Source organism: Elephantulus edwardii, unplaced genomic scaffold (genome assembly GCF_000299155.1).
Source record: "Elephantulus edwardii isolate Elephantulus edwardi_28Jun2011 unplaced genomic scaffold, EleEdw1.0 scaffold00306, whole genome shotgun sequence".
In the NCBI taxonomy this organism is placed as follows: Eukaryota; Metazoa; Chordata; class Mammalia; order Macroscelidea; family Macroscelididae; genus Elephantulus; species Elephantulus edwardii.
The window spans coordinates 1,541,174-1,560,515 of record NW_006400056.1 but is presented as its reverse complement, the minus strand read 5'-3'; the positions used below and the strand labels follow the sequence as shown (position 1 = coordinate 1,560,515).

Here is a 19,342-nt window from a genome sequence, read left to right as displayed (position 1 = left end):
GGTCCCGCCGCTGTGCGCGCTGCTCCCGCTGCTGCTCCTCCGGGCGGCGCAGGCCGGCGCCCTGGAGATTCAGCGCCGCTTCCCTTCGCCCACGCCCACCAACAACTTCGTCCTGGACGGCGCGGCAGGCACCGTGTACCTGGCGGCTGTCAACCGCCTTTACCAGCTGTCCGGCGCCAACCTGAGCTTGGAGGCAGAGGCAGCTGTGGGCCCGGTGGCCGACAGCCCCCTTTGCCACGCCCCGCAGCTGCCGCAGGCCTCGTGCGAGCACCCCCGGCGCCTCACCGACAACTACAACAAGATCCTGCAGCTGGACCCCGGCCAGGGCCTGGTGGTCGTGTGCGGCTCCATTTACCAGGGCTTCTGCCAGCTGCGGCGCCGGGGCAACATCTCCGCCGTGGCCGTGCACTTCCCGCCCGCCGTGCCAGACGCAGAGCCGGTCACTGTGTTCCCCAGCATGCTGAACGTGGCGGCCAACCACCCGAATGCGTCCACCGTGGGGCTGGTCCTGCCGCCGGCCGCGGGCGCAGGGGGCAGCCGCCTGCTGGTGGGCGCCACGTACACGGGGTATGGCAGCGCCTTCTTCCCGCGTAACCGGAGTCTGGAGGATCATCGCTTCGAGAACACGCCTGAGATCGCCATCCGCTCCCTGGACGCTCGCGGAGACCTAGCTAAGCTCTTCACTTTCGACCTCAATCCCTCCGATGATAATATCCTCAAGATCAAACAGGGCGCCAAGGAGCAGCACAAGCTGGGCTTCGTGCGCGCCTTTTTGCACCCGCCGGACTCACCACCTGGCGCTCCGTCCTACGCCTACCTGGCTCTCAACAGCGAGGCGCGCGCAGGCGACAAGGAGAGCCAGTCGCGGAGCCTCTTAGCGCGCATCTGCCTGCCCCGTGGTGCCGGTGGAGACGCCAAAAAGCTCACTGAGTCCTACATTCAGCTGGGTTTGCAGTGCGCTGGCGGCGCGGGCCGCGGCGACATCTACAGCCGCTTGGTCTCTGTCTTCCCGGCGCGTGAGCTTCTTTTCGCAGTCTTCGAGAGGCCCCCGGGGGTCCCCACGGCCCGCGCGGCCCCTGCCGCTCTCTGCGCTTTCCATTTCGCCGACGTGCAAGAGGCTATCCGCGCAGCACGCACCGCCTGCTTCGTGGACCCCGCACCGGACGTAGTGGCCGTGCTCGACAGCGTGGTGCAGGGCACCGGGCCGGCCTGCGAACGCAAGCGCAACATCCAGGTAGGCCAGGTGGCAGGGAGCGGACGGTCTGGCCGTGGGACAGAGAGCAAGCGATCCCTGAGCGATAAGGTGTCAGCGTGCCGGCGCCCAGGTGCGTTCCTGGGACCCAGGTGTGCGCTGAAGGAGACCACAGGTGTTCACTGAGCCACCCAGGTGTGCGCATGCGAGGACTCAGTACCTGTGCGCGTACCTAGATGTTCTCAGGTGCTCAGTCGCCAGACTCGGGCCAAGGACATACCAACAGCCTAGGGGTGCGCGTCGCCATCACTGGTGCACAGGAGTGGGTGTCTGAACAGGAGTATGTACCGGCGTTTCTCGAGGAACTGGAGTTTTGGGAATGGGAAGGTGTATGCGCAGGTGTGCACCAAGGCGTGCACGGGAAAAGGAACAACGGGGAGAAACAGGTGTGTGTGCTCCACTCTTGGGTGGCAGTAAGCTGAGTCTTCAGAGTGTAAGGCAGTCAGGTGCTGAGGGACTTTGTGCAGCCCCGTGAGTGTTCGCTCCAGCAGTACCCTGAGGTCACGGAATTGACAAACAGGTATATGTGCCTCAGGCTAACTTTTATTCAGTCATTCAACATCTACTTGAACTCTTAGTGAGCACATTATATTGTTATTTTCACCCCCGTGGTCCCCATGCCTGGTACATGCTAATGCTAAGTACATGTATGTAATAACTTTCTTACTTCTAACAACAACCCTATAAAGGTAAATTCTGTTCTCTTCCCCGTTTTACAGATGAAGAAACTGAGTCAGAGAGCTTAAATCACTAGCTTACAAATACTGGAAACCAGCAGAGGAAGAATTTCAACCCAGGCTGAATTCAGTGTGTGTGTGTGTGTGTGTGTGTGTGTGTGTGAGAGAGATTGAGTCCCAGGTGACTCAGCTCTGTGTGTGTGTGTGTGTGTGTGTGTGAGAGAGATTGAGTCCCAGGTGACTCAGCTCTGTGTGTGTGTGTGTGTGTGTGTGTGTGATTGAGTCCCAGGTGACTCAGCTGGGTAGGTGGGGTGGGGGGAGGTGAACAAGAGTGTCTACTGTACAAGAGTGTGTATGGGCTAGGAGAGGGCTCCGGGGCTCGTGTGGAGGATGAGGAAAGGGTTGGTGTTGAGCATATACAAGCTGGGTAGCTGTAGGGTTCAGATGTGTGAAACTGAGTTGAGTAACAGCTAGGGTGCAGGTTGGAGAGATCATGTGTGTAGATAGATATGGATATTCGGGTTCTCCGGCTTGGGAGACATAACACAGAAGTGCAGAAAGAAGTTTGCACTTTTGTCAGGAGTTGAGCCTAGCTGTTGACCTCAAGGATCCCCCGCCCCACTCCAGGAAGATGTACTCTCCCAAAAGCTCTGGGAGGGAAGACTGGTGACCCTCAACTTCTACCTTAGAACAAGAAGCTTTGAAATGTACCCTCTGATGTCCTGCCCTGTGCTTTCCCAACTCTGACCCAGGTCTGGGCCTGGAGAGCCCGCTCAGCTCCAGGCACCTGAGGAAGCCTTTGCAGAATGCAGAGTGTCCTCTTCTGGTGACTGCCTTCCCTGGTGGCAAGCGTCTCTGGCCCTCCCTACCCCTGTCCCATCTTCCAGGTCATTGGGTCTCTGAAGACTCACATGGAATTAATTATTCCCCTGTGGGCGTTCCCAACACTGGGGCTTTGAGAAAACTCAGATTCCTTTTGCTGATCTCCAGCGCCCACGCAGCCCACCACCCAGTCTACCATCCTGAAAATAAAGGTCACAGTGGGTGAACTGGGAGGATTGTCGCCGGGACTATCAGCCACATGGGCCTGGGCTAGGGCTGGCCAGGCGTTCTCTTCATATATCTGGTGCCATTCTTGTCCCTGGAGCCCCCACCCCAACACAGCTGTGTTTGAGGCATCTCAGAGTTGAGATGTAAGGGCTGCACGAGAGGGGTGGAGAGTCAGCCACTGCTCTGCAGGCCCTGCTCTGCCCAGGGAAGGCCCTCTGGGACCAAGGCTGGGATTGGGCCACCCCCTAGGCCTTCCTTGGGCAGGTTCCAGGCCCTGTGCCCTGGACCCATGCTGAGTTAATCCATGAGATTCCTCAGCCTCCCAATGTCTTGCCCTCTCTCTGGCAAGAATGATCCAGGTTCCCACGGTCTCATGTCCCCAGAAAGGCCCAGTGCAGTGACTCATCCTGCTGAGGGGGTTGGGGCTTCTTTCTCTCTCCTGGGGGTGAGACTTCTCCAGGGACACAGTCCAAAGGCAGAGTGGCCCAGGGCATCTTTCCCCTATGAAGGGCCGGCAGCTTCCCAGCTGAGGCCCTGCTCAGGCCCCCTCCTGTTGCCCTCAGCCTCCCTCCATCCTTCACAATGTCCACGTACCAGCCTGTGCTGTATCCCCTAGATGTGCCCAAGGTCCTGGTATCTGGGTTTCTAGTACTGTGGGTGAAGGTGTTTTTCTTGCTCCAGATTGTTTCAAACTCTCCAGTTAAGACCTTGCACTTCATGCCAGGGTACCCAGGTTCACAGCCAACTCAGTAGGGATAATAAAAACCCCCTTATCCCAGAGGATTGATTTAAGAACTGAATTAATTTGTGCATGTGATGTACTTAGTACTCGGCACATAGGAAATGCCAGGTGCTGTTGTTATTAATTGTTATTACCCTGGTGGACATCACTAACATAGCTTGGACTTGGTCCCAGATAGCAAACTGTGACCTAATTTATCTTGTTCTGGTGCACTGAAGACTCAATCAATCTCCCATCCCCGAGCCCCAGATTGATTTAGACAGCAAGCCCAAAACATATTTGCTACTTATGGCAAGGTCAATGGTTCAAATCTTAGAAAGATGAGCAGTTTCATAAAGATTTGTAGCGTCAGAAACCTGATGGAAGGCTGGCATGAATCACAACCCACTTGCTAGCAGTGGGTGCCTGCTGCTTGCTGTGCCTCGCGCTCTGCTGTGCACTCCGCTCTGTGGGAAACAGGGCTCACTTTGCCTGTTCTTGTCCAAGGTTCATGTGAGCCACGAAGAGCTGGGCAAGGAAGGCATTTGCCAGAGTGCTGGGAGCCGTGATGAGGGAGCATGGACAGAGGGAACCACAGAAGGGTATTAACACTTACCAAGGGAGTGATATCAAAACAGAGGTGGAAGGATGAGCAGGAGTTAGCCAGGTAAAGCCAGCAGAAGAGGAAAGGGATCACAACAGGGAGAAAAGCCCACACGGGGCCTTATTGCAGAGCTTAGTGTAGAGGGCTTGACAGGGGGTCAGTACGAGTGGGGCCAGTGGGAGGAGTAGGAGAGAAGGTAAGCAGGTCTAGACCCTAGTGGGTACATTGAGGAGTCTGAGCTTTATTCTGGGAACCATGATGGGTTTTAGCCAGAGGATTACCACGATCTGAATGAATGCCTCTGTTCCTTCCTCTTTAAAAGGGAGATGATGATACAATGCTTAGGGCCTTGTGCTGCTGACCTAAAGGTGTCCATCTCAGAGGTTCGAATCTGTCATCAGCTCCCCAGGGGAAAGATGGGCCTTCTCCTCCCGTGTGATTTACATCCTCAGAAATCCATGGAGGGTCAGCTATGTGCTGGTTCTAACTTGACAGTGACTTGAGTTTTTACCTCCGAGGGCTGTTGGGAGGACTCAGTGAAATAATACATGTATAAATACCTGAGGCACACATATATTTGTTAAGTACTGGGCTGGTCTTTTCCTTTAAATACAAAAGCCGTGTATTATCTTAACTATGGATAGAAAAGTAAATCGAGCTTGCTGTGGTTGTTAGGTGCCATCAAGCTGACTCACAGTCTCTATGTCATCCTCACAATCTCTGCTGCTGTTAAACTCATTGTTTCAGTCACTGTGTCAATCCCTCCTGTCTAGGGCCTTCCCTCCTTCATCGATCCTCGTCTTTTTGAGCATGATATCCCTTTCCACAGACTGGCCCTTCCCGATAAAAAAGTACAAAGTACTTGAGAAATTGCATCACTTTTGCCTCTTAAGGAATGCCGTGGCTGACCTTCTTCCAAGACAGATTTGTTTGTTCTTTTGGCAGTTCATGGTTTATTTCATGCTCTTCAGCAACACCACAGTTCAGAGGCCTCAGTTCTTTGACCTCTTTTATTCATTGTCTGACTTGTACAAACACAGAAAGTAATCGAAAAGGCCATGCTTTGGGGCAGATGCACCTTAGTCTTTAAAGTGACATCTGTGCTCTGTAGCACTTGAAAAAGGTCTTTGGAGACTATTTTTCCAAGGCAATACGTTGTTTGGTTTCTTGACTGCCATTTTCATGAGTGTTAATTGTAGATACAAGTAAATTGAAATCCTTGGCCTTAATATCTTCTCCATTTATCATGATGTTGCCTGTTGCTCCCGCTGTGAAGACTTGTGTTTTTTTGATGTTGGAAACTCACATTGAAGGCTTTATGGTCTTTGTTCTTCTGCAGCAAATGCTCCAAGTCTTCACTTTACATAAGCAAGGTTGTGTCATCTGCATAAGCAGTTGTTAATGAGTTTTCCTCCAATCCTAATGCCCCATCCTCCTGGTTATAATCCACCTTCTTGGATTATGTGCTCAGTATACAAGTTGAGTAGGGAGTTCTGGTGGTTTAGTGGTAAGGAGTTGTGCGTGGTTCAAGTCCACCAGCTGCTCCATAGGAGAAAGATAGTCTCTTCCCATGTGATTTACTGCTTCTGAGAACCCGCTGGGGGATCAGCTATGAGTTGATTCCTATTTGACGATGTACAGACTCAGTAGGTATTGAGAAAGGATACCCTGAGACACTCCTTTTCTGATTTTAAACCGTGCAAGGTTCCCCGTAATTGTTCTGAAATTCCCATTCTTCTCAGAGTTACCCATAATTTATTATGATCCACACAGTTAAAAATTGGCTCACTCCTATCAATAGGATGGAATATAAATTTAGCTGACATCCATACATATTTAATATCAGTTAGTGTGCCAGTATGAGCTTTACTTAATAAACACTTAAGAATTGTTTTGATTGGATTAATTTTATTTTTTAAAAAATTTTATTGTGATAAATAATACATAACAAAATTTACTTCTTCAGCCATTTTTTAAAAATAAAGCTTTTCTTTTGTATTGGTTTACTTTAAAAATTCATATGCATTGTTTTTCACACTGGATCTTTTCCATTTCCTTTACCCACCCTTTCCTCTATCCATCAATTTGTGTGACCCTATGATTATGTTCCTACCTATCCTTTACCTGTCTGCTCCTGCCCTCCCCTCATTGGATTCTCATATACGTTTTACTAGTTATCTTTCTATTTCTACAATAATTATCTTATACAGTATTTGTCCTTATGGGATGGAGTTAGTTGATTTAGCTTAATGCTTCCAGTCCCTCCCAAGTTAGGTAATGATTTTCAAAATCATTGTTCCTGCGTGCTGGGTAGTATTCCATCGTGTGAATGTACCACAGTTTCTCAATCCATTCGATTGTGGTTGGACCTCTGGGCTGTTTCCATGCTCTTGCGATGGTTAATAATGCTGCTATGAACATTGGTGTACAAATCTTCATTTGTGCCTCAGTTCTCATTCTCTCAGGGCATATTCCAAGCAGTGGAATAGCTGGGTCATATGGAATTTCTATGTTCCACTTTAGACATTTCGGTTCAGCATCCTTAAGTGCATTCACAATGTTATATAATCATCAATGCCATTTATTCCTAGATTTTTTTTTATCATCCTAAACAGAAATTCCCTACCCATTAAGCAATATGACCCATTGCCATCGATTGGGTCAATTCTGATTCACAGAACCCTGTAGGACAAAAGCAGACCTGCCCTATCTGGTTTCCAAGGCCATAAATCTTTATAGACTGACTGCCGTTATCTTTTACTCTTTGAGCTCTTGATGGGCTTGACTCTCTCAGGCAGCAGCTGAGTACTCTAAGCCCTGTTCCGGCAGGGCTCCTTCATTGCACAATGGTGCACTGTCATCATCACAAGTAGATTTTGACTCAGGGCAACACTCAGGACAGAGTAGAACAGCCCTACAGGGTTTTCAAGGCCATGACTCTTCCCAGAAGCAGCCTCATCTTTTTCCTGTGGAGCAGGTAGTGGGTTTGAACTGCTGACATTTCCATTTGCAACAGAGTGCCTTGGTCAGAGCTCCATTATCCCCTCCCCCAACTCCTGGTAAACTCTATCCTGGCTTTACCCCTATACATCTACATCTTCCTATACATGTTTTGGATGCTCTGTGTGATCAGAACCGTGCAATACTTATCCTTTTGTGCCTGATTCATTTCATTCAGCATACTTCCTTCAGCGCGTTGTTTTTTTTCCAGTCAGGGTGTGTATTAACACCTCACTCCTTTTTTTTTTTTTTTTAATGTTAACCTTAATTTGTTTTTATTCACATAATCAAATGGCTTTACATAGTCAATAAAGCACAAATAGACAGCCTCTTCGGAATCCAGTTTGTGTTCTGTCAGATCATTGTTGATGTAATGTTCTAGATATTTTTGGATAATCTTTAGCAAGATTTTACTTGTGTGTGATATTAGCAAATAGAGGGAATACTATACCAAAAAAGAAATAGCTGTCATGTCACGACACCTTTTAAGGCTGAGTATTATTCCACTGGATGTACTGTACCACATTCTGTTTATCCACGCATCTGTTGAGCTTGGGTTGTTTCCACCTTTCAGCCCATGTGAATAGTGCTGCTGTGAACACTGGTGTGTTCAAATCATTGCTTTCAAGTCTTCTGAGGAGACACACCTCACAGTGGAATTGCAGGGTCTTAAGGCAGTCCTGAAGCTCTAGCGGCCTAGGGGTAAGAAGCTGCAGTGCAATCCCAAAGGCATGTGGGACAAATCCACCAGCTGTTTCAAGGGAGAGGAATGGACGGTCTCCTCCTGTGCGATTTGCTGCCTCTGAAAACCCACTGGAGGGTCAGCTGTGGGTTGGTGCTGACTCAACAGCACACAGCAACGACAACACAAGCTAATCAATCCTGTGTTTAAGTTTTTGAAGATTTGCCAGACTCTTTCCCACAGTGCTTTTACGCTCCTGTCAGGAAAGCAGGCGGCTTTCAGCTTCTTCACATCCTTGCCATCACTTGTTGTTTTCCTTTTTCTGTTTATTTGGTTTTTAAAAATTACAGACATTTTAGTAGATCTGAGACTATATCTCATTGTGGTTTGAGTTTGAATTTTCCTAATTGCATAAATGCATAGTCTGGAGGGAGGTGCCAAGTTTACCCAAAGGCGATGTCTATGGTGGTTCAAATTCATCAGCAGCTTTGGGGGAGAAAGGTGGACAGTCTTTCCCCAAACAATATGCAGCCTCCTGAAAACCCTCTGGAGGGTCAGCTAGGAGTTGGTTCCAACTCAGGAGCTGTGAGCAGGACGGCTGATGAGATAGAGCACCTTTTCATATGTTTATTGACTATCTGTCCGTCTATTTTGGAGAAATGTCTATTAAAAGTCCTTTGCCTATTTTAAAATTGGATTTTGTTGTTACTGAGGTATGTTGTTGTGTGCCTTCAAGTTGCCTGCAGCTCATAGCGACCCTATGCACCATAGCTCTAAAACCTGCCCTCTACTGAGCCGGTCTCACGGTCTCTAAGATACCTGCCCCTCTTACTCCAGTCAGTCCATCTCATCCGGGGTCTTCCTCTCCTGCACTGTCCTTCCACCCTTCCGAGCATGGTGCCCTTCTCTGAGGACTGTCCTTCCTATCTATGAACCCAAAGTATGTGAGACAGAGTTTCAAAATGCTAGCCTCCAAGGAGAAACTTGGTTTCACCCTCTCCAAGACAGACAACGTTAATGCTTAGGAACGTAACTAATCTTTGTGCGTTGACTTTATGTCCTGCATGTCTGTGGTCAAAAGCTCAGACTCCCTGCCACGGATTCGGTTCTGACTCTTGACGACCCCCCATTGATTGCGGGCGGTTGTCACTTGTAAGGGAGGAGACGGTCCAGCTTTCTCCTGAGGAGCCTCTGAGTTAGCAGTGTCACAAGCCTGGGCCAACTTTGCTAGAATTTGTGTTAAGGTTGTTATTATTTTGGAAGTCCCTAAGTAGCTGGGTGGGAAGGCGAGCTGGAGCAAGAGAGTCTTATAGGCCAGAGAGACTCACATTTGTTCACAAATATTAAAAAAAAGTAATAATTTGAATGAAAGGTAACAAGTCTTTTGGTCTTTCATACAATCATTCCTAGACATTTTCTTTTATAATATTGTCATTGATGAGTGAATTATGATGAATGATTGAATGAATGAATTAGAGTTTATGATCAGCCTCTTATTACATATTGCCTTTCTCTTCCCCTAACTCATTCATGTATTAATTATTACTCCCGTCTCATCCTCCAAGATTGATTCTATCTGTGAGTGCATCTTTCCTTAGCTTTTTGTAGTGGTGGTTTTATAGCACGATTGGCATTTTGTGACTGGCTATGTCACTCAGCATAATTTGTTCCAGGCACAAATGCATCTTGAGCACCTGCTATGCACAGGACTTTGCTGGGTTGGGGCTCACTGGAGGATAGCTGTGCAGCTCGGCTGGGAGGAGTTTACTCTCTCGGACATGATGAGCCTGGTATGAGACGGCGCTGAAGGTCCGTGGAGGGTGGTGGGCACGGTGCTGGCACCCCCAGAGGTGGGGACGGGTAGGGCAGAGGGCACAGCTGATGCCTGGGTCCTATCTCAGCATCTGGGTGAATGTTGGTGTGATCCAGGCAGGGATCTTGAAAGGGGAGCGGAAGAGACTGATCTGGGGTATGTGAGGGATCTGTTGTTCTTGTGTGCTGTCGACCGACCCACAGCTAACCCTCCTCATGCTCTCAGAGGCAGTAAATCACATGGGAGGTGACTGCCCATCTTTCTCCTATGGAACAACTGGTGGATTTGAACTACTTTCTTTGGGGTTGGCAGTGCAACTCCTTACGACTAGGAACCTAGAATCCCTCTATCCACCTATTTGGGCCTGGCCTGACTTGTCCAGGGATGTGCAGGCAGGACTGGATAGTGGACAAGGGTCCTGCCTTTCCATCTAGTCTCCAAGGATGCCTGACCTCCAAGTGAAGGGGCCAACTAGGCCTCCAGAAGCCCTGGCCTCCACTCCTGCCTCTGGGATTTCTTGCTGAATGCTGGGCCATGCTAGGGATCCCACAAGTTGCCCACATCTCCCAGACCCTACTGGGGTGGCCTCTGGAATTCAAGCTTCTCCCTCCTGGGAACCCCATTTCTGGCCCAAGAAAGGAGGGCAGTTAAGGTCAAGAACAAAGGCCTTATAATAGTCCCAGTGGGCCCCAAGTTTGTTTCTGATTGTTCTGGGCACATCTGGGGCTGTTGGGATCTTTAGAGGGAGATATTGAATGAGAAGGATCACGTACTGTAATTCATTATGCTCAGCCCTCACATGACAGCCTGTTTGAGGTGGGAGAGTATCTGGATACTGTCCTGTGCCGTCAGTCGGGGACACGGAGGTGAAGATCCCCAGAGGGGATCCTTAAGCCTCTGGGTAACTGTAGCAATTTTATTTTAAAATCAAAAGGAAGCCAGCAGGCAAATGCCAGTGCTACAGTCTTCAAGGTGTCTTTTTATAGGAAAAGGTGGGAGATGGAGGGAAAAAACACACACAATCCTCAGGCAGTTAGAAGCTGGCATGTGGTGGGTGGGTGCTCATAGTCAAGAAGGTGTTTTCTGAACCAATCTAGGCGCCAAGGTGGCAGTTAGGGTGGAGGGAGAGTGGGCTCTCAGGCTTAGCCCTGCGTGCTGGATTTATGAGGCAAGGATTCGACTGGGACAGCAGGGAGTACACCACAGCTGTGGGGGGGGGGCAGCGGAGACCTCAAAAGGATGTGGCTGGCACAGGGGGTGCAGTTAATTTCTCTCCCTCCCTGAGCATGTCACTAGCCTCAGTGACCCCACCTTTGTGGATCAGGCTGAACTCCGGCCCCATTCTGCAGCCCAGGAGCCGTGTGCTGGGCCTCATGCTTTCCCACTGGAAGATGCGGCCAGTGCCTCTCTCTGTGGCTGTGGATAGATTGAGATCCTACACGCTGTGCCCAGGAAATCTAAGGGAAGCATGATGACAGGAGAGAGGGAAGAGTGTGCACGGGGTGGAACAGCCAGCCCTCTGCACAGGAGCTCAGAGGAGAGCGGCTCAGAACAGGCCCCAGGAAGAGGTGGCATCAGACCACAGCTGCTGAAAATTCCTTCCTCCGGAGGCAGTGAGCACCCCAGCCCTTTGGGTGTACAAGTAAGTGATACAGGTTGAAGGGTCAAATGCTGAGAGGTCCTGACCACAGCCTGGGATCATGCAGGTGCTGGAGGGCAGACCACCTGCCCCCTCCATGGTGGTACCTCACTCCAGGTGTTTTCTAGGATGGTGGATCAAGGCCCAGAGTGCTGGGTGAAAACTTCGTGAATTCACATCCTGGCTGTGCACTTATCTGTGGACTGGGGTGTCACACACTTTCTCTGGGCCTCTGTGGCCCTACCTGTAAAGTGGGGAGAATTGAGTGGGCTTGGATGGGAGAGCAGGGTGGCATAGTGTGCAGCACAGTGTCCTGCAGAGAGAGACACCTGCTCCCTTCTGGTGAGAGTGAAGGGGGCTTTGCTTCTTGTGCTGGCGTCTGGGATAGGTCCTTGTGTCCTCCTGACAGGGTGTGTGGGGTGTGAAGTGCTGGGGGTGATGCCCCTTCCCCTTGCTGGACCCCAGCTTCCCCATCTGAGTTGAAACCCACTCTGACGCTGGAGCTAACGTCGTCACTGTTACCATCCTCCCTTCTGGAAAACGTGTGTTGTGCCTGGTCCTTCACATATACTGTTAGGTGCCCACCAGCCACCCTCCACAGGACGGGACACCACTTTATCAAAGTGCCTGATTCGACACCACTTTATCTAAACTATGCTCATCGTCATCAAGTTGGAACCCACTTGGAGCTGACCCTCCGGTGGATTTTCAGAGGCTGCAAATTGCACATGAGGACATTGCTCTCTGACCAGGGGGTCACAGATGGCTTCCCAGGGGAAGAGACATCTTGTGGGACTTGGAAGAGGGTTTTCTGGGAGACAGCACTCCAGGAGAGATGTGATAAAATCGGCGTGGACAGCAGGCCAGGAGGGAGCAGGGGCGTATGGGCTGAAATGAGAGGGCCTACGTGCAGGTCAGGAGCTTGGATGCCACCCTGTGGGCAGCAGGAAACCAGAAGAGGATTCGGAGAGGAGAGGGCACAGTCAGATAGACTCTGGGAGGGACCGGGAGCGAGGACACCCGACTCAGATGCTGCCAGGGACGGCACACACAGGAGGTGTTTGACCGGCCCACTGCCACCCACTGCTGGCCCAGGTGGCTTGCAGGGTCCTCTCCAGCTCCAAAGAAACTCACGTGAGGATTGCCATGGCAACAGCGGTCCCTGAGTAGGGACCGGCTCAGAAAGTCTCCACGTGGATCCTGGATTCGGATCCTGGCTAACCCTGAGCCCAGCAGTTTTCCTCTTCCAGCGCTTGTGTTTGGGCCAAGGCTGCACCAGGCAGCCTATCCCTCCCACCTCTGTGATGCTTGGGCTGTCTAAGCCAGCGAGGCCCTGGCCACCCCTCATCCACCCTCCTCTGCCCGAACCCAATAAATCACCCACAGCTCCATTACGAGCCCAGTGCAGCCCCAGCGGGGCGTTAATCATGTAGCACTTTCGGCTGTGATCGGTAAATAATGGGGGGGCAGTGGGCAGAGGCCCTGCCCTGGAGAGCAGGCCCAGAAAAGGAGCTAAGTGGTTGTCGGTCACTGCCACACCCCTCCTGGGCCTCTGCCCACCCTCTGTGTTTGTGTCACTCGCTATTTGAGCCCCCCTAGAAGTGGTCCTCTCATTAACGTGGCCTCTGAGCTCACCACTCAGGACCTTCTAAAGCTCCCGGTGGCTGGATTCCTGGCCACTGTTGAAGCCCCCTCCAGGCACCGTCCAGAAGCTGAGATGGAGGCGAGGGCTTTAGCCAGGCATGCCGAGGTCCCACTCTCAGCTCTGGCCGTTCTGGCTGTGTGTGTGACCAATGTGACCCTGGGCAAGTCATTTCTGTGAAGTGGCATCCACTCGTCGGGACACTGGTTATATTGAGTTGGAACCGACCCATAGCTGACCCTCCAGTGGGTTTTCAAAGGCAGTAAGTCACACAGGAGGAGTTTCCCGTTTTTTCTTCCTCAGCACTGCTGGGGGATTTGAACCTTGTGCCTTTGGGATGACAGCGCAATTCTGGGACGGCAGTGCAGGTAGTCAGTGGGTGTTGCTTAATGTTCTGTTATTGGAATAGTTGTGTTGTTATTAGTATAAAGGCATCCCTTCTTGACCTTAGGTTGTCCCCCTGTGCTGGGGGCTGGGCAGCTAGAGAGACACACTGTGGTCGCCCTCACTTCCCAAGCAGACCTGTCTGTTGAGGCCCAAGCTGTCCTTCACTCCCATCGGGTTGGTTCAAGAAGCCTTGGGCCTGCTGATTGGGGCTTCTGGAAGGGCCTACAGCCAGGCAGAGGGTGGACTGCAGCCAGCACCTACCCCCAGAGTACTGGGAAAAGGGTATGAGTTTGCATCTCCACGTCCCTCAGTCCCTGGAGAGGCAGCCACAATCTTAGCTTCTTTAGGCCGGGACTCATCGTCAGGGGAGGAAGCGGGGACAGAGACTTCCAGCGTGAGAGGACCTGGAGATGCAGCTCCTGCCACCTCCTCCATTAGGGGTGGAGCAACCTCCTCACTCAGGCCAGGGAAGCAGGCCAACCCACGCTGCTCCCCTGGGACTGGGGAGGAAGGCTGGAAATACGAGGCCGAGCAGGCAGAATGAGAAACAACCTCCAGGAGGGGGCTTAGGGTCTGAGAGTTGTGTCCAGCTAACAAAACAATGGCTGCTTGGGCCTGCCATGGCTGCCATGGTTTCCAGCAGGCCCCGAGCAGAGCAGGCCTCAGTCCTGGCTCCCAACACCCCAGCCTGGTGGCAGTGGCGTCCCTGGTCCAGCCACAGATGTTTTACTGTGGAAAGCACAACGATGGCCCATGCTGTGGGCTCCCTTGTCTTTGGGATTTCTCAGCCTCTGCCTGGCAGCCCATAAAGCTAACTAGGAACATTTTTTTCTTCAATATTGACCAGTATTGAACTCCATATGGAGAGCTGTTGTGGGCAGCATCAATTGGTGGGAGTTTTGATTGCCTGTTTTATAGATGAAGGCTCACAGAAGAGCCGAGTGACTTGGCATGTCAGAAGGTTTTGCATCTCTAAAATGGGTGCATCATGAAAGTAGGCTTGTCCCCTGGTACCTGTAAGGCCATGCTGTGCTTGGTTCCTGCACACAGGTCATGGATTCATCCAGGCCTCTGGCCTTTAGGCTAGCCTGGCTCCAGTGCACTACTTGGCCAGCAGGGCCTGGCAAGGGGCCAGGTGTGTGCTGGCGGGTATCTCACGTTCAAGCCCATGTTTTCATTCATGATGACCCAGCCCCATAGTTCACCTGGCCCTTGCAGGTGGTGTTCAGTTGACCTGAGTGACTTCGGAGCCCTGGGGCTGCAGAGGTCCACCTCCTCCTGAGGGGAAGCCCTGGCAGGCCTCCCTGAGGCTCTGGAAGCATCCCGCCTGGCACAAGCAGCCTGGGGCTGCAGGAAGTTGGTGTGTCACGGGCCTGTGTGACCACCTCCCTAAGGCATACCTTCCTGCTCTTAGGCTCGAGGCCAGACCTCCTGACTGTCACTTCCTGACCGCCCTTTGACCACCACTTTCGGCTTCTCCGGGAAGCGAGCATCTTGGCCACCCTCTGAGAGGAGCTTCTTTCTCTGCATCTTCTTCGGTGGTGAAGGAGCACCCCAGAACAGAGTCTGTCCTTCCTTCTCCCAGCATGGCCACTGTGGATTCGTCTGGGGCCCTAAGCTGCCCTAGGTATAGGCCTCAGCTCTTTATATAGCCATGGTGTTTCTAGAGTGGGAGGTATGGGTTCAAATCCCGACTCTATCACTTGGGGACTTGGAGTATCTCTGGAGGGGAGAGAAGGGAGGAGTGGACAGCACTGCAGGACTGGTGGGATTTGCTGGGTTTAGCTGCCCTTTTTCTAGGCCTGACTTTTGAGGCCTCCCACTCATACCTGTCAAACTCCTGTTTGGTTTCTGGACCCCTTGTTCCCTTCCTGGCCCCCTTGTTCTCTCTACATAGGTGCTGGTGGGGACCCTGCCCAGTGCTGCTCTGCAGGAGCTCCTCACCTGATGCATCAGGCTGGCATTTACTCAGAGCTTGGCCCTGACACCAAACAATTGAGCTTTAGTGGACAGTGGATGAACAAATGCAGAATTACTCCCTTCAGGATAGTCCAGGAAGCTGTGAGGACCCAGAGGACCCTCTGTCTCCTGGGGCATCTAAGCAGAAATCACCAGGACATGATGGGGTGGGGTCCAAGGAACGTTTTGAGGACTTTGAGCTGCAGGCACTGGGGCATCAAAGGCTGCTGCTCTGCAGAGGGCATGTACCTTGCAGTTTTGGGCTTTTCAAAGGAAAGTTGATTGTTGGGATAGTTGTAGATTTCCTGGAGTTTAAGGATAGTAGAGTCCTCCCTTCACCCAGTTTCCCCCACCGTTGGCGTTTTACCATTTGTTAAGATGAAGACACCATACTCTGAACTAAACCCAGACTTTATTTCACAAGTGTCCTTTTTCTGTAGCAGGATCCAGTTCAGGATCCCACACTTTATGTGGGCCTTTGCTGTCGTAAAGGCTGTCTTTGGTCGCTGTGAAGCGGGGAACCGGAGGTCCGACCTTCAGAAAGTGTATGTAGCTGAGCTGCTCTGGGCCGCCCAGCCCCCAGTGTGTGTGTGCAAGTGTGCATGTATGTGGGTGTGCAAGGGTGTTTGCTCACACGCTCTGTGACAAGAAAACTTGACTTTCCCAGGGTGGCTGCTGGATAACAGTCAAGAACTCCAGGCAGGAAGGTTGTCGGCACTTCCCAAGCAAAGCTCATGCGGTGTGTCTGGGCAGAACTGTGTGACTTGCAGCTGCCAGGGACCTACCATTTATGCCACATCAGCTTCAAAGGTGCCACTTGTGGCAGGGCTGAGGTTTGGTGGGGTCTGGGACAGGATGCCAGGCTTGAGAAAATACTTTCTGAGTTCTCACCCCAGGTAGCTTTCTGGGGAGAGAAAGGCAGCATAATTACAGTACAATCAGGATATCAGCGTTTTCATGAGAGAGTGAGCTCTGGTGGCTTAGTGGTAAGGGGTTGTTGCACTGCCAACCCAAAGGTGGTTTAAGTTGCTCTGAGGAGGAAATAGGGGCAGTTTTCTACCGAAATCCTTTGGTGGGTCAGCTATGACTCCACAGCGCAACACAACAATGGGAGAGTGGGCGGAGCTGAGCTGCAGACCCAAGGCTCTGCGGGATGGAAGGAGGGCGCCGGGTCATAGCGGCCTACTTTCAGAAAAGAGCAGAGACTTTGAGAAAAGAGCTGAGACAGTGCACCACCACTCTTTCCGTTTTCTAGAGGACCGACTGAGGCTCCCAGAGGAGCCACACTGCAGCCAGGCCTGCCTCGGCCTGAGCACCACCACACTCTTAGGTACTTGGTGTCCCTCAGTCTCTCTAGTGCCGAGCAAAGCTGTGTTGTTCTCTGCCTCTACTTTGGAAAGGAAGCTGCTGAACACTGCCCTTCACACGTTAGTCCTTTCTTCAGTAGATATGAAACCACAGAGCACAGTCTGGGCTCTGGAGAAACTCACGTGTGAATGACAAATGTGACAGGAGCTGCCAGCCTAGCACCCTCACAGAAAAGGGGAAATTTTGCGGGGCATCTTGACTAGAAACTTGTTGCTTGGGCATGCCTGGAAGAGGAACCAGCTTGGGTCAGGACAGTGAGGCCAGAGTTTTTGGGTGAGTCATCCAGAGGGCTGAAGGACACTGGCTATTGAGGGAACAGCATTCATGAAAGGTCTGGAGTCCCTGAGGACAGGGCTGGGGGCTGGGATGTGGCCGAGTTTGAGGAACTGCAAAGACTGATGTGGTCGGAGCCAGTGGCCCCATTAGGGCGTGTAGACCGCACCAGGTGACGGTGCCAGAGGAAGTGATACCAACATGACTGACTGTACGATTTCTGTGCTGTGTTTTAGCAGAAATACATCTGTAAAACAAGATTAGTCCTGTAGTTATAACAATAAAAATACATTTCATAAGCCCAGCTGTTCTCATTGTTAGGTGTGAGCCTTGACCAAGCAGGATGCCCTTTTCGAGGGATTAGTTCCTCCTGATAACACATTCAAGGCCAGAGAGACAAAATGTCACCGTCTTTGTTTGCTTCAAACGAGCACTCTGATTGTACTTCCAGGACAGGTTTGTTTGTTCTTCTGGCAGTCTATGTTCTGTTCAGTGTTCTTCACCAAGACCGTAATTCAAAGGCGTCTTCAGTCTCCTTCCTTATTCATTGTGTAGCTTTGACAGATAAAGGAGGTGATTGGAAATACTGTGGCTTGGGGGCAGATGCACCTTTGTCCTCAAAGTGACATCCTTTCTCTTTAGCATTGGAAGATCTTTTGCAACAGATTTGCTCAATGCATAGTATTCAGTGTGATTCCTCGATTGCTGGTTCCAAAGATGCTGATTGTCGATCCAAGTAAAATGAAATAGTTGACAACTTCAACCTTTTTCCCATCTATCATGATGTTGCTGAGTGACCCCTCTGTAAGGACTTTTGTTTTCTTGGTGTTGGGTGTCATCCACACTGAAGGCTCTGGTCTCTGATCTTCTTTGCTAAGTGCTTCGTGCCTTCTTTCATTTCAGCAAGCGACGTTAGGTCATCTGCATATTCCAAGTTGTTGATGAGTCTCTCTCAGACTCTGAATCATGTTCTTTTTCAAATGGGCCAGCCTTTCCAATTATTTTCTCAACAAGCACATTGAATATGCACGGTGGTAATGTATATCAGCCCAACACACCTTTCCTGATTTTATATCACACAGTTCATATGACAGACCCGGTTCAAATGACCAACTCTTGGTCTACGTAAAAATTCTACCTGATCACAGCTAGGTGTTCTGGAATTCCCATTCTTCACGTTGTTATCTATACTTGGAACCACTCATAGTCAATAAAACAGTTTGCATGTATCTATTTGCATGTGTCAGTATACCTAAAAGGCTAAAATTGGTAAGTTAATTCTTGACACTTCTGATGCCTTCAGATCCAGAGCTGTGGTTATTACCCGATTGTTGTTGGGTGTGCCACTGACCCATAGGGGACCCCTTCCATGGGTTTTCAGAGGCAGTCAGTCACACAGGAGAGTGCCTGTCCTTCTCCTGCAAGAGAAGCTGGTGGATTTGAACTGCGTGCCTTTGGGCCTGCAGAACAGCTTCTTACCACTAGGCCAGCAGAGCATCCGTGCTTCAAATCCTGGTGGTTTCTCCTGGTTCTTGTTTTTGTTTCTTGTCATTGTTTTATAACCAGTGATTTTGTCCTGTTGCCTGATGTTTTGGCTTCTATATTGTGGTAGTCAGTGTTTTTTAATCTATATCAGTAACTTTTTTGATAATGAGCCAATTAAAGGAATTCTTTTAAAGGAAAAGGAGACAAAGTTAAAAAGGTTTATGTTCAGATACTAATAATGTTATAAATAATGACTTTGTAATGCAGTGTAGAAAGTTTTCAAAATCAATTTTGTTCAACTCAACCGTCAAGCTTACTGCTGTTGGGTCGGTTCTGACTCGCAGAGCACCCCTCCCCCCATCAGCTCTCTGCATCTGTAAATCACTTCCCTCGGACCCTCGGGTAGATTCAAACCTTGGGAGCTATAGAACCACATAGCCTTTGGGTTATTGGTGAAACTCACCATGGACCATGCCACCAGAGCTCCCCTAACTTCCTTGCTAGTTTTGATATGTTGTTGTCGTTGTTGTGTACCATAGAATCAAAACGGACTGGCCCCCCAGTGGTTTTTCAGAGAAAGTTAATCTCATGGGAGGAGAATGCCATCCTTCTCCCACGGAGCAGCTGGTGGCCTCAAATCCTGTGCCTTCAGGATTGCAGTGCAGCTTCTTGCCACTAGGCCACCGGAGCTAGCTAGTTTTAATATGTTGTTTGTTGTTATGTGCCGTCGAGTCGCTTGCGACTCATAGCGACCCCATATACAACAGCCCTAAACTCTGCTCTGTCCTGT

General features: G+C 50.7%; 1 protein-coding gene across 1 annotated transcript in view; it reads left to right on the top strand.

Moving 5' to 3' along the window:
- Position 1: 1 nt before the first annotated feature.
- The window catches only part of PLXND1 (plexin D1), a gene marked incomplete at its 5' end in the record, with an annotated part of 59,887 nt that continues 40,546 nt past the window's right edge, over positions 2–19,342 (top strand). The window contains one exon of the mRNA XM_006901051.1: positions 2–1,234. Within this exon, the coding sequence (XP_006901113.1) occupies positions 2–1,234 (1,233 nt within the window). The remainder of the gene's footprint in view (positions 1,235–19,342) is intronic.